The sequence below is a fragment of the Rutidosis leptorrhynchoides genome, chromosome 2, assembly GCF_046630445.1.
Source record: "Rutidosis leptorrhynchoides isolate AG116_Rl617_1_P2 chromosome 2, CSIRO_AGI_Rlap_v1, whole genome shotgun sequence".
Taxonomy (NCBI): Eukaryota; Viridiplantae; Streptophyta; class Magnoliopsida; order Asterales; family Asteraceae; genus Rutidosis; species Rutidosis leptorrhynchoides.
In genome coordinates, this window is record NC_092334.1 from 586,241,476 (window position 1) to 586,256,832 (window position 15,357).

Sequence of the window (15,357 nt, forward strand, 5' to 3'; positions counted from 1 at the left end):
ATATATATATATATATATATATATATATATATATATATATATATATATATATATATATATATATATATATATATATATATATACAAGAGCTATTATATAATGATAACATAGAATAAATATAACTTAGGCTTTACTAGCGTGTTTTCATGTCACACGTTCCATGACAAATTTTCAATGAACTCATATTTTCTCTAAATATTACGTAAAATATAATTTGTATATAATTAAAAAATATTAATGGTGAGAAATAAAATAAAGTATAGACGTTAAGTTACTAACACCATCGAAAACAACTTTTAAGATTTGTCAACACGTCTCTTAAACTCTGAAATTATTGTATAGCAATAATACGATAATACAAAATACAAAAATAAATGGTCATGAATGAGTAGCCCAATAAACATGCACATGGATTTGTTCCCTCTCCCTACCACTTGGGGCCTGCCCTGTTTTTAATTATAAAGCCATGCTTCTTTAATAATTACACACATTAAATATACCTTTTTCTTAATTTCTATATTTTTTTTTTCGGCGACAAAAGAAATATAAAGTTAATAATGCACATGATATAAAATTAGATTCATCTATATATACAAATTTTGTAAAACGAAACACTAGCTACATTTTAACACAACATTAAAATAATAATTATGAAACCACGAACAACATTTTTTTTGTGAAAACATAAACACATAATAAGATATGACAGTAGTAGAAGATTCATTGTTTTTTGCCATTACAAATGTTCCAAATCAACTTTTGACAAATGTATATATATACTATATATCAAACGTAAGTTTTCTTTCTTAAAATAAACAAAAAACCAAAACAAATCCAAACACATACAAACATTAACAGCTTGATCCATCCATGTTCGTTGATGCTTATGAAGTTGCCATTAACTTGAATCAAGATTCGGGTTTGCGTTATATGTGACTTTGACTTAGCACCTGTTCTTGCACTTCTCCATGGCTCTCGGAGCTGGAAATTAATCAAGATCAAGGTTTACTTCTGTGCGCACATATATATATATATATATATATATATATATATATATATATATATATATATATATATATATATATATATATATATATATATATATATATTTGAAAGGCAAGCTTACATCAGTACGGACCGAAGCCTAGTCATCATTTGCACACACACACGCGATTTCGGGCAGGAAACCTGAACCACACTCTGAGGATCCAACCCTTAAACCATCCCAAGGGGCAGACGGGTCGGTAAAACCTTCCCTTTGAGCCACCTTCAAGGAATATATTTCAATTCCTAGAGCGGGTGACGTGGTTCGAACCCGAGACCTCTAGCCCTGCGAGTACACAAGTGTAACCGCGGTACCGCTGGACCGAAGATCCGTTGGTATATATATATATATATATATATATATATATATATATATATATATATATATATATATATATATATATATACTAATCACTTTTTCCCAAATTAAAATGTCTAATATTTTTTGTGTTATTATAAATTAATTGTCTACTTTTATAAATAAATAATAAAACTCTCTAAATCGTTCAATGTATTCATTTGAAGCAAAATAAATAGTACAGTATAGGTAAGACAAAAAGTACATTATAATAAGATTTTTTTTAACTACGTATTTTTGCAAATTTGCGAAGGATTTTTTAGGTCTTCAATAGAGATTCCCCTAACAATGACATTCATCTACTTCAATTACACTTGCGAAGTGTTTAACTAATAACTACATTCATCTACTTACATCAACTAATATCGGTTAAATTACGCGCTAGTTCTTTATTTAATTTGGTTATTGCATGACATGTGACTATGAAGTTTCGTAATTAGGAGTTGCTTGGCTTACCAAGTCCAATTGCATCGGATCCTTTCATGATTCGCATTCGCTTGCAAGAATCAACAAACATTCTGCAAACAGAAGGTTATGAGCGATTAGAATCAATATCGTTTAATTTCATGATTGCATCTTGAATCCGGATCGAGAATTGAACTTACTCCCATGGGACATCACCGACTAGCATCCAGTCACCATCTTTATCTTCATAACTTGGAACATATTCAGAACTGTTGAGAAGATCCATCAATTTGCTATCATTCATAAAATCAATCATTCCCTGTGATGCATATTCTCCTGCATGTTTAATTCAAGTTATATTAAGAAAAAAGGTTTTAGAAAGTAATTAGTAATGTTTATCAACCTAAAAGTTTTAAAAAGTAATGTTAGTACATTTTTACAAGTAATTATAACCATTATTAATAAATAATGGTTCAAGACCTAAAACCTATAATATATTTATGAATTATCAATGATTGAGTAAATAATCAGTTTACATTCATTGCATGTAAGTAGTAAATATGATCCAAGACATATATAAACTTTATGTTTATGCTACAAAAATTGCATTCATTAAAAGCCAAGTATGGGTTCTATCTTTATTCACAAGCAATCAACACCTAGTTCTTTGTATTCATCAACCTTATCCAAGTGTAAATAAATGAAAAGGATGATGAAAACTACGGAGTATAAACTAATGTATTAATTATTAATGAATGTTTAACAACGTACTCAAACGTTAAATTTTAATTATTTAGTACTAGTATGAATTATTACTAGTGAAATGAAGAGGTGTACGTACCCATGGTGAAGGAACTAAACATCTTGGCCAAAGCATCAGACAGTTGTTGATAACTCTTATACAACTTGAGGTCCACCTTGCGAAGATAAGGTGCCCCGTCCATCGAAACCTTCACAAATGCCGCCACGGTGCCGCCAGTGGTTGCCGCCACTACCTTCTCAGTTTCTTCATTGTTGCTCTTTTGAGCCATCACGTTCTTGCGATAGTTTCTCACCGGTGGCCATCCTACAACTTGTGCCCTATATTCCAAAATATATCAATCTAAATATTAATTAATTTAATATACTAATTAGCTCATTCTTATACATTACAAAATTATATATAAATAATGAACAAAAAGCTTCTTCAGGTTAATTTGTAACATGTAATATAAGATATGTACGATGCGTAATTATTTTTTAGAACCACAAACCTACAGTAACACATCTGTTCTAGCTAGGTTTGAACCTCAACTTATAGGTTGAATGGTTTCTCTGATACAGCTAGGTCAAGAGCCCTTAATATATTTGATAGAATGCGTAATTAAATTGGCGCGCTACAAATATTTCCTTTTCGAAATAATTTTGTTCTTATGATTTTTGTTGTAGTTGAAAGATTCACTAAGATGGTTGATATTTTTTTTTTTTTTTTCAAACTGATAACAGATTAAAAACCGGCCAGATATAAACATTAAACATACATATTACGGAGTATATATGTATACATATTATTTTTAACCAATTAAATTGATTAACGTATGACTTACTTAGCTGGTGGCTTGATCAAATCTTTGTTCTTGGTTGAGTGTTGCAACTTGTTATCATTCAAATGATCAGTTGAAGATGAAGACTGCTGATCATTTGGTTGAAGATTGAGCATAAGATCAACGGTCTCCAAGTAACCACGTTTTCCGGTGACCTTTGAATTAGTCTCCACCACCTCACAACCACCACCTGGCAAGCCAAGGCACAGCTCAGTTTCCTTGAGATGCAACATTTTATTCTTTTCTTTGCAAATTAACAATGAAAACTTATCTCTCTTTAACACTTCCACTAGCTGCTTCTTGTTATTGCAATTAATTAAGGTAGTAACTTAAATTCTTTATTTTTATTGAATAATAATAAAAGAGAGAGAAAGAGAGTAGAGGATTGAAATAACAAAGAGAAGTAGAAAAGAGGTTCATGTGCATATATAACAAATGGTCGCATAATCAACTGACGGATCATATGCAAACACGTGGTAGTATTTGGTGTCTAAATCTTCTAGGATCAAGGGCTTATAATTTTATAAACACTAAATTAAAATAATACAAGTGTCATAATCCGCGATTAATTATTAATACTATCTTGCTTTCTTCCAAAATGATATATAGGTCTCATTATTACATATTCAAATGATTAAAGTTTAATTAGAATAAGATAAAGATTTTAAATTGACAAGGACATGACAGAAGGTTAATTGTACAGAGTCAACATATTACAATAGATGAGCCGATGTATAGGATACCGATTAGAGTTTGAATATGACCTTATCCCCATATAACCGTAATTCATTCCATAACCAATTTACGTTAATTAAGGAAACCGAACAAATGTTTGGTCTTATCATTTTGCTTGGTGAACAAAGTAAGCGTTTTAACCAAGTCAGAAAAGGGTGCATCCAATGGTATAGGCGCAAAGAAAGAGCGGCTATACCCCTGTTCTATTATTTAGTGTATAGATGTTGCGTTATGTAGTACGCAGACCAGGATTTAGATGCGTATTCTGTATAGGCATGCGAATATGCATATCATTAAATAAGATAAAGGTTTTTAATCGACAAGGACAAGACAAAAGGTTAATTATACATAGTTAACATATTAAAATCGATGAGCCAATATACGATTTCTTATAATGAATATGCATATGGATGCAAATATATATATATATATATATATATATATATATATATATATATATATATATATATATATATATATATATATATATATATATATATTTCGAAAATAGTGGTTGCATTCATATTTATAAATTTGTACAATTAAAATCTTTCTTTCTAGACTACACCACCGTCTACACGTAGTTTTGAAATGTTTTTGTACAATTTGTTCTTATTTCACTGTCTACTACAATTGTAATGTTATATAAGCGTATTGTAGGCTGTGTGAATCTTCGAATATTTAAAGGTAATGTTAGGAAGAGAGGATCGCCTGGACGTTGGGAGATACAAATTTGAGAGAAAATAACTCTATTACTCACAAGAATAGATTACACGAGTATTTACAAAACTCTAAAACAAAAACTCTCAAAACTCACACACACTCTCAAGGTTGTGATTACACTTCTCTGAGAGATTTGGGATGACTTACAATGAAAGTTTGCATCTCTATTTATAGCAAAAATTCTATGGCGGTGAATGGTGTGAACGAGGAAGGTTGGCGGAAGTCATCGTGTTCAAGTTTGCCACTTCCATACGCATTGTCAACGTCGGCAGCTTTGAACATCTAGATGACGGCTGGAACAGAGCCATCTAGATGACGGCTGAAAACCACTGGAAACCATCAATTCTCCCCCTCCAGCCGAATCAACGAACATTCCAGTTATGTCTCTACATAACTCCAACTTCTCTCGAGTCACCACCTTTGTTAACATATCCGCAGGATTCTCCTTTGTATGGATCTTCACTAGTGTCAACAGTTGTCGATCAATTACCTCGCGTATCCAATGATAGAGAATATCAATATGTTTTGTACGGGAATGGTACATGGAGTTCTTGCTCAAATCTAGAGCACTCTGACTATCACAATGTACCTTGTACTCCTTTTGCTTGATTCCAAATTCTTGAAGATAACGCTTTAACCACAACATTTCTTTTCCAGCTTCTGCGGCAGCAATATACTCTGCTTCAGTTGTGGATAATGCAACACACTTCTGTAGTCTTGACTGCCATGAAACAGCTCCTCCTGCAAAAGTGTAAATGAATCCTGAAGTAGATTTCCTACTATCAGGATCTCCAACCATATCTGCATCTGTATAGCCTTCCAAGATTGGATCAGCTCCCCCGTAACAAAGACATATCTTCGTTGTACCTTTAAGATATCTGAGAATCCATTTTACCGCATTCCAATGCTCTTTCCCGAGGTTAGAGAGAAAACGACTCACTGTTCCCACTGCGTGAGCAATATCGGGCCTCATACACACCATTGCATACATCAAACTTCCAACCGCTGAAGAATATGGTACTGACGACATCTCCCCGATCTCTTCCATGGATGAGGGACATGATCTCTTACTTAACTTGAAATGGTTGGCTAATGGAATGCTAACAGGTTTGACATTGTTCATATTGAAACGTGAAAGCACTCGTTCAATATACTTCTCCTGAGATAGCCATAACCTTTTATTCTTCCTGTCTCGGGTTATCTGCATTCCCAAAATCTGTTGAGCCTGTCCTAAGTCTTTCATGTCAAAAGACTTCGAGAGTTCCTTCTTCAGCTGGTTGATCTTCGTTGCGTCTTTCCCTACGATCAAAATATCGTCTACATATAGTAGAAGAGCAACGAAATCTCCTTCAGAAAACTTCTGAATGTAGACACACTCATCTGCTGCAGTTTTCTTGTACCCTTGATGAAATGTCCCGTTCTTATTGATTAAAAACGTTCCATATTAATTGATTTCGTTGCGAGGTTTTGACCTCTATATGAGACGTTTTTCAAAGACTGCATTCATTTTAAAACAAACCATAACCTTTATTTCATCAATAAAGGTTTAAAAGCTTTACGTAGATTATCAAATAATGATAATCTAAAATATCCTGTTTACACACGACCATTACATAATGGTTTACAATACAAATATGTTACAACAAAATAAGTTTCTTGAATGCAGTTTTTACACAATATCATACAAGCATGGACTCCAAATCTCGTCCTTATTTAAGTATGCGACAGCGGAAGCTCTTAATAATCACCTGAGAATAAACATGCTTAAAACGTCAACAAAAATGTTGGTGAGTTATAGGTTTAACCTATATGTATCAAATCGTAACAATAGACCACAAGATTTCATATTTCAATACACATCCCATACATAGAGATAAAAATCATTCATATGGTGAACACCTGGTAACCGACATTAACAAGATGCATATATATAAGAATATCCCCATCATTCCGGGACACCCTTCGGATATGATATAAATTTCGAAGTACTAAAGCATCCGGTACTTTGGATGGGGTTTGTTAGGCCCAATAGATCTATCTTTAGGATTCGCGTCAATTAGGGTGTCTGTTCCCTAATTCTTAGATTACCAGACTTAATAAAAAGGGGCATATTCGATTTCGATAATTCAACCATAGAATGTAGTTTCACGTACTTGTGTCTATTTTGTAAATCATTTATAAAACCTGCATGTATTCTCATCCCAAAAATATTAGATTTTAAAAGTGGGACTATAACTCACTTTCACAGATTTTTACTTCGTCGGGAAGTAATACTTGGCCACTGGTTGATTCACGAACCTATAACAATATATACATATATATCAAAGTATGTTCAAAATATATTTACAACACTTTTAATATATTTTGATGTTTTAAGTTTATTAAGTCAGCTGTCCTCGTTAGTAACCTACAACTAGTTGTCCACAGTTAGATGTACAGAAATAAATCGATAAATATTATCTTGAATCAATCCACGACCCAGTGTATACGTATCTCAGTATTGATCACAACTCAAACTATATATATTTTGGAATCAACCTCAACCCTGTATAGCTAACTCCAACATTCACATATAGAGTGTCTATGGTTGTTCCGAAATATATATAGATGTGTCGACATGATAGGTCGAAACATTGTATACGTGTCTATGGTATCTCAAGATTACATAATATACAATACAAGTTGATTAAGTTATGGTTGGAATAGATTTGTTACCAATTTTCACGTAGCTAAAATGAGAAAAATTAACCAATCTTGTTTTACCCATAACTTCTTCATTTTAAATCCGTTTTGAGTGAATCAAATTGCTATGGTTTCATATTGAACTCTATTTTATGAATCTAAACAGAAAAAGTATAGGTTTATAGTCGGAAAAATAAGTTACAAGTCGTTTTTGTAAAAGTAGTCATTTCAGTCGAAAGAACGACGTCTAGATGACCATTTTAGAAAACATACTTCCACTTTGAGTTTAACCATAATTTTTGGATATAGTTTCATGTTCATAATAAAACTCATTTTCTCAGAATAACAACTTTTAAATCAAAGCTTATCATAGTTTTTAATTAACTAACCCAAAACAGCCCGCGGTGTTACTACGACGGCGTAAATCCGGTTTTACGGTGTTTTTCGTGTTTTCAGGTTTTAAATCATTAAGTTAGCATATCATATAGATATATAACATGTGTTTAGTTGATTTTAAAAGTCAAGTTAGAAGGATTAACTTTTGTTTGCGAACAAGTTTAGAATTAACTAAACTATGTTCTAGTGATTACAAGTTTAAACCTTCGAATAAGATAGCTTTATACGTATGAATCGAATGATGTTATGAACATCATTACTACCTTAATTTCCTTGGATAAACCTACTGGAAAAGAGAAAAATGGATCTAGCTTCAACGGATCCTTGGATGGCTCGAAGTTCTTGAAGCAGAATCATGACACGAAAACAAGTTCAAGTAAGATCATCACTTGAAATAAGATTGTTATAGTTATAGAAATTGAACTAAAGTTTGAATATGATTATTACCTTGTATTAGAATGATAACCTACTATAAGAAACAAAGATTTCTTGAGGTTGGATGATCACCTTACAAGATTGGAAGTGAGCTAGCAAACTTGAAAGTATTCTTGATTTTATGTAACTAGAACTTGTAGAATATATGAAGAACACTTAGAACTTGAAGATAGAACTTGAGAGAGATCAATTAGATGAAGAAAATTGAAGAATGAAAGTGTTTGTAGGTGTTTTTGGTCGTTGGTGTATGGATTAGATATAAAGGATATGTAATTTTGTTTTCATGTAAATAAGTCATGAATGATTACTCATATTTTTGTAATTTTATGAGATATTTCATGCTAGTTGCCAAATGATGGTTCCCACATGTGTTAGGTGACTCACATGGGCTGCTAAGAGCTGATCATTGGAGTGTATATACCAATAGTACATACATCTAAAAGCTGTGTATTGTACGAGTACAAATACGGGTGCATACGAGTAGAATTGTTGATGAAACTGAACGAGGATGTAATTGTAAGCATTTTTGTTAAGTAGAAGTATTTTGATAAGTGTATTGAAGTCTTTCAAAAGTGTATAAATACATATTAAAACACTACATGTATATACATTTTAACTGAGTCGTTAAGTCATCGTTAGTCGTTACATGTAAGTGTTGTTTTTAAACCTTTAGGTTAACGATCTTGTTAAATGTTGTTAACCCAATGTTTATAATATCAAATGAGATTTTAAATTATTATATTATCATGATATTATCATGTATGAATATCTCTTAATATGATATATATACATTAAATGTCTTTACAACGATAATCGTTACATATATGTCTCGTTTAAAAATCATTAAGTTAGTAGTCTTGTTTTTACATATGTAGTTCATTGTTAATATACTTAATGATATGTTTACTTATCATAGTATCATGTTAACTATATATATATCCATATATATGTCATCATATAGTTTTTACAAGTTTTAACGTTCGTGAATCACCGGTCAACTTGGGTGGTCAATTGTCTATATGAAACATATTTCAATTAGTCAAGTCTTAACAAGTTTGATTGCTTAACATGTTGGAAACATTTAATCATGTAAATATCAATATCAATTAATATATATAAACATGGAAAAGTTCGGGTCACTACAGTACCTACCCGTTAAATAAATTTCGTCCCGAAATTTTAAGCTGTTGAAGGTGTTGACGAATCTTCTGGAAATAGATGCGGGTATTTCTTATTCATCTGATCTTCACGCTCCCAGGTGAACTCGGGTCCTCTACGAGCATTCCATCGAACCTTAACAATTGGTATCTTGTTTTGCTTAAGTCTTTTAACCTCACGATCCATTATTTCGACGGGTTCTTCGATGAATTGGAGTTTTTCGTTGATTTGGATTTCATCTAACGGAATAGTGAGATCTTCTTTAGCAAAACATTTCTTCAAATTCGAGACGTGGAAAGTGTTATGTACAGCCGCGAGTTGTTGAGGTAACTCAAGTCGGTAAGCTACTGGTCCGACACGATCAATAATCTTGAATGGTCCAATATACCTTGGATTTAATTTCCCTCGTTTACCAAATCGAACAACGCCTTTCCAAGGTGCAACTTTAAGCATGACCATCTCTCCAATTTCAAATTCTATATCTTTTCTTTTAATGTCAGCGTAGCTCTTTTGTCGACTTTGGGCGGTTTTCAACCGTTGTTGAATTTGGATGATCTTCTCGGTAGTTTCTTGTATAATCTCCGAACCCGTAATCTGTCTATCCCCCACTTCACTCCAACAAATCGGAGACCTGCACTTTCTACCATAAAGTGCTTCAAACGGCGCCATCTCAATGCTTGAATGGTAGCTGTTGTTGTAGGAAAATTCTGCTAATGGTAGATGTCGATCCCAACTGTTTCCGAAATCAATAACACATGCTCGTAGCATGTCTTCAAGCGTTTGTATCGTCCTTTCGCTCTGCCCATCAGTTTGTGGATGATAGGCAGTACTCATGTCTAGACGAGTTCCTAATGCTTGCTGTAATGTCTGCCAGAATCTTGAAATAAATCTGCCATCCCTATCAGAGATAATAGAGATTGGTATTCCATGTCTGGAGACGACTTCCTTCAAATACAGTCGTGCTAACTTCTCCATCTTGTCATCTTCTCTTATTGGCAGGAAGTGTGCTGATTTGGTGAGACGATCAACTATTACCCAAATAGTATCAAAACCACTTGCAGTCCTTGGCAATTTAGTGATGAAATCCATGGTAATGTTTTCCCATTTCCATTCCGGGATTTCGAGTTGTTGAAGTAGACCTGATGGTTTTTGATGCTCAGCTTTGACCTTAGAACACGTCAAACATTCTCCTACGTATTTAGCAACATCGGCTTTCATACCCGGCCACCAAAAATGTTTCTTGAGATCCTTGTACATCTTCCCCGTTCCAGGATGTATTGAGTATCTGGTTTTATGAGCTTCTCTAAGTACCATTTCTCTCATATCTCCAAATTTTGGTACCCAAATCCTTTCAGCCCTATACCGGGTTCCGTCTTCCCGAATATTAAGATGCTTCTCCGATCCTTTGGGTATTTCATCCTTTAAATTTCCCTCTTTTAAAACTCCTTGTTGCGCCTCCTTTATTTGAGTAGTAAGGTTATTATGAATCATTATATTCATAGATTTTACTCGAATGGGTTCTCTGTCCTTCCTGCTCAAGGCATCGGCTACCACATTTGCCTTCCCCGAGTGGTAACGAATCTCAAAGTCGTAATCATTCAATAATTCAATCCACCTACGCTGCCTCATATTCAGTTGTTTCTGATTAAATATGTGTTGAAGACTTTTGTGGTCGGTATATATAATACTTTTAACCCCATATAAGTAGTGCCTCCAAGTCTTTAATGCAAAAACAACCGCGCCTAATTCCAAATCATGCGTCGTATAATTTTGTTCGTGAATCTTCAATTGTCTAGACGCATAAGCAATCACCTTCGTTCGTTGCATTAATACACAACCGAGACCTTGCTTTGATGCGTCACAATAAATCACAAAATCATCACTCCCTTCAGGCAATGACAATATAGGTACCGTAGTTAGCTTTTTCTTCAGTAACTGAAACGCTTTCTCTTGTTCATCATTCCATTCAAATTTCTTCCCTTTATGCGTTAATGCAGTCAAGGGTTTTGCTATTCTGGAAAAGTCTTGGATGAACCTTCTGTAGTAACCAGCTAGTCCTAAAAACTGGCGTATGTGTTTCGGAGTTTTTGGGGTTTCCCACTTTTCAACAGTTTCTATCTTTGCCGGATCTACCTTAATACCTTCTTTGTTCACTATGTGACCGAGGAATTGAACTTCTTCCAACCAAAATGCACACTTTGAAAACTTAGCGTACAATTCTTCCTTCCTCAATACTTCTAACACCTTTCTCAAATGTTCACCGTGTTCTTGGTCATTCTTTGAGTAAATAAGTATGTCATCAATGAAAACAATGACAAACTTGTCAAGGTATGGTCCACACACTCGGTTCATAAGGTCCATGAACACAGCTGGTGCATTAGTTAAACCAAACGGCATGACCATAAACTCGTAATGACCGTAACGTGTTCTGAAAGCAGTCTTTGGAATATCATCTTCTTTCACCCGCATTTGATGATACCCGGAACGTAAGTCAATCTTTGAATAAACAGACGAGCCTTGTAGTTGATCAAATAAGTCGTCGATTCTCGGTAGTGGGTAGCGGTTCTTGATGGTAAGTTTGTTCAACTCTCGGTAGTCGATACACAACCTGAATGTACCATCTTTCTTCTTGACAAACAAAACAGGAGCTCCCCACGGTGATGTGCTTGGTCGAATGAAACCACGCTCTAAAAGTTCTTGTAATTGGCTTTGCAGTTCTTTCATCTCGCTGGGTGCGAGTCTGTAAGGAGCACGAGCTATTGGTGCAGCTCCTGGTACAAGATCTATTTGAAATTCAACGGATCGATGTGGGGGTAATCCCGGTAATTCTTTCGGAAATACATCGGGAAATTCTTTTGCAATGGGAACATCATTGATGCTCTTTTCTTCAGTTTGTACTTTCTCGACGTGCGCTAGAATAGCATAGCAACCTTTTCTTATTAGTTTTTGTGCCTTCAAATTACTAATAAGATGTAGCTTCGTTTTGCCCTTTTCTCCGTACACCATTAAGGGTTTTCCTTTTTCTCGTATAATGCGAATTGCATTTTTGTAACAAACGATCTCTGCTTTCACTTCTTTCAACCAGTCCATACCGATTATCACATCAAAACTCCCTAACTCTACTGGTATCAAATCAATCTTAAATGTTTCGCTAACCAGTTTAATTTTTCGATTCCGACATATATTATCTGCTGAAATTAATTTACCATTTGCTAATTCGAGTAAAAATTTACTATCCAAAGGCGTCAATAGACAACTTAATTTAGCACAAAAATCTCTACTCATATAGCTTCTATCCGCACCCGAATCAAATAAAACGTAAGCAGATTTATTGTCAATAAGAAACGTACCCGTAACAAGCTCTGGGTCTTCCTGTGCCTCTGCCGCATTAATATTGAAAACTCTTCCGCGGCCTTGTCCATTCGTGTTCTCCTGGTTCGGGCAATTTCTAATAATGTGGCCCGGTTTTCCACATTTATAACAAACTACATTGGCATAACTTGCTCCGACACTACTTGCTCCGCCATTACTCGTTCCGACACCATTTGTTCCTTTCGTTCTATTAACCCCTGGTCCGTAGACCTCACACTTCGCCGCGCTATGACCATTTCTTTTACACTTGTTGCAAAATTTGGTGCAGAACCCCGAGTGATACTTTTCACACCTTTGGCATAGCTGCTTCTGATTGTTGTTGTTGTTGCGGTTATTATTGTTGTTGGGATGATTGTTGTAGTTGCTGTTGTTGTTGTTGTTGTTGTTGTTGTTGTTGGGCCGTTTGTTGTAGTTGCGATTGATGTTGCGATTGTTGGGATAATTGTTGCGATTATTGTTGTAATTGCTGTTGTTGTATTGGTGATTCTTATCACCGTTTTCCTCCCACTTTCTTTTGACTTGCTTCACATTGGCCTCTTCAGCAGTCTGTTCTTTAATTCTTTCTTCAATCTGGTTCACTAGTTTGTGAGCCATTCTACATGCCTGTTGTATGGAGGCGGGCTCGTGTGAACTTATATCTTCTTGGATTCTTTCCGGTAATCCTTTCACAAATGCGTCGATCTTCTCTTCCTCATCTTCGAATGCTCCCGGACACAATAGGCACAATTCTGTGAATCGTCTTTCGTACGTGGTAATATCAAATCCTTGGGTTCGTAACCCTCTAAGTTCTGTCTTGAGCTTATTGACCTCGGTTCTGGGACGGTGCTTCTCGTTCATCAAGTGCTTGAATGCTGACCACGGTAGTGCGTACGCATCGTCTTGTCCCACTTGCTCTAGATAGGTATTCCACCATGTTAACGCAGAACCTGTGAAGGTATGCGTAGCATACTTCACTTTGTCCTCTTCAGTACACTTACTTATGGCAAACACCGATTCAACCTTCTCGGTCCACCGTTTCAATCCGATCGGTCCTTCGGTTCCATCAAATTCCAAAGGTTTGTAGGCAGTGAATTCTTTGTAGGTGCATCCTACACGATTTCCTGTACTGCTAGATCCAAGGTTATTGTTGGTATGTAGCGCAGCCTGTACTGCGGCTATGTTTGAAGCTAGAAAAGTACGGAATTCCTCTTCATTCATATTCACGGTGTGTCGAGTAGTCGGTGCCATTTCCTTCAAAATAGTCAAATGGAACAAGTTAATCATACAGAATATTAAGAGTAGTTAATAGTATTTCGTAGCATAATATGAACTCATTTATAAAAGCTTTTTCTTCATATTAGCGTTTTATAAGTTTAAATTCGGGTAGTACCTACCCGTTAAGTTCATACTTAGTAGCTAATATACAATTCAACTACTACAATTCTATATGAAAAACTGATTATAATAATATTTCACGTTCAAACTTTTATACAATATTTTACAAACTTACAATACCGCTTATTTTACATAAAGCATGAAATATAGCACACAATAACTTTGATACAAGATAGTTGTGAAGATAATTCTAGCTAGTACACAAGTCGTTCAGCAAAGGCAATAAAGACACGTAATTCATACGTCCAGAAACAAGTCATGCATTCTGGTTTTACTAGGACTACTTCCCATCCTTGGTCTTGTGCAACATAACCGTTATGGCCGTTGATAAGACAGCGTGTTGTAACGTCATCAAAGGGACGAGGGTTACGTAATGTCCAACAGTCCCGTAACAATCCAAAAACCTCATTTCTTACCCCAATTACCGACTCCGTCACTTGTGGGAACGTTTTGTTTAATAGCTGTAGCCCGATGTTCTTTTTCTCACTTTGGTGAGAAGCGAACATTACTAACCCATAAGCATAGCATGCTTCTTTATGTTGCATGTTAGCCGCTTTTTCTAAATCATGAAGTCCTATATTCGGATACATTGAGTCAAAATAATTTCTTAACCCGTTGCGTAAAATAGCATTTGGGTTCCCCGCAATATATGCATCAAAGTAAACACATCGTAACTTATGGGTTTCCCAATGTGATATCCCCCATCTTTCAAACGAAAGTCTCTTATAAACCAAGACATTCTTGGAACGTTCTTCGAATGTCTTACAAACTGATCTCGCCTTAAATAGTTGTGCCGAGGAATTCTGACCGACTCTAGACAAGATTTCATCAATCATGTCTCCGGGTAGGTCTCTTAAAATATTGGGTTGTCTATCCATTTTGCGTTTTTATACTGTAAAATAGACAAGAGTTAGATTCATAAAAAAAATACTTATTAATACAAGCAATTTTTACATATATCATAAAGCATAAGCACACTATATTACATATATTACACCACATGAATACAACTATCTTATTCCGACTCACTTGTTTCTTCTTCTTCTTCGGTTTTGGTTCGTTTTGCCAAGTTTCTAGGGATATATGATTTTC

General features: G+C 34.8%; 1 protein-coding gene across 1 annotated transcript; it reads right to left on the bottom strand.

The window, feature by feature from the left end:
* Nucleotides 1–743: 743 nt before the first annotated feature.
* LOC139893284 (auxin-responsive protein IAA14-like) lies at nucleotides 744–3,768 on the bottom strand. The gene is made up of 5 exons (XM_071876440.1): nucleotides 3,394–3,768; nucleotides 2,649–2,887; nucleotides 2,008–2,143; nucleotides 1,859–1,920; nucleotides 744–981 (listed from the first exon to the last, which is right to left on the bottom strand). The coding sequence occupies exons 1-5, from the start codon at nucleotides 3,621–3,623 to the stop codon at nucleotides 944–946; spliced, it is 705 nt and encodes a 234-aa protein (XP_071732541.1). The 5' UTR covers nucleotides 3,624–3,768; the 3' UTR covers nucleotides 744–943.
* Nucleotides 3,769–15,357: the final 11,589 nt, after the last annotated feature.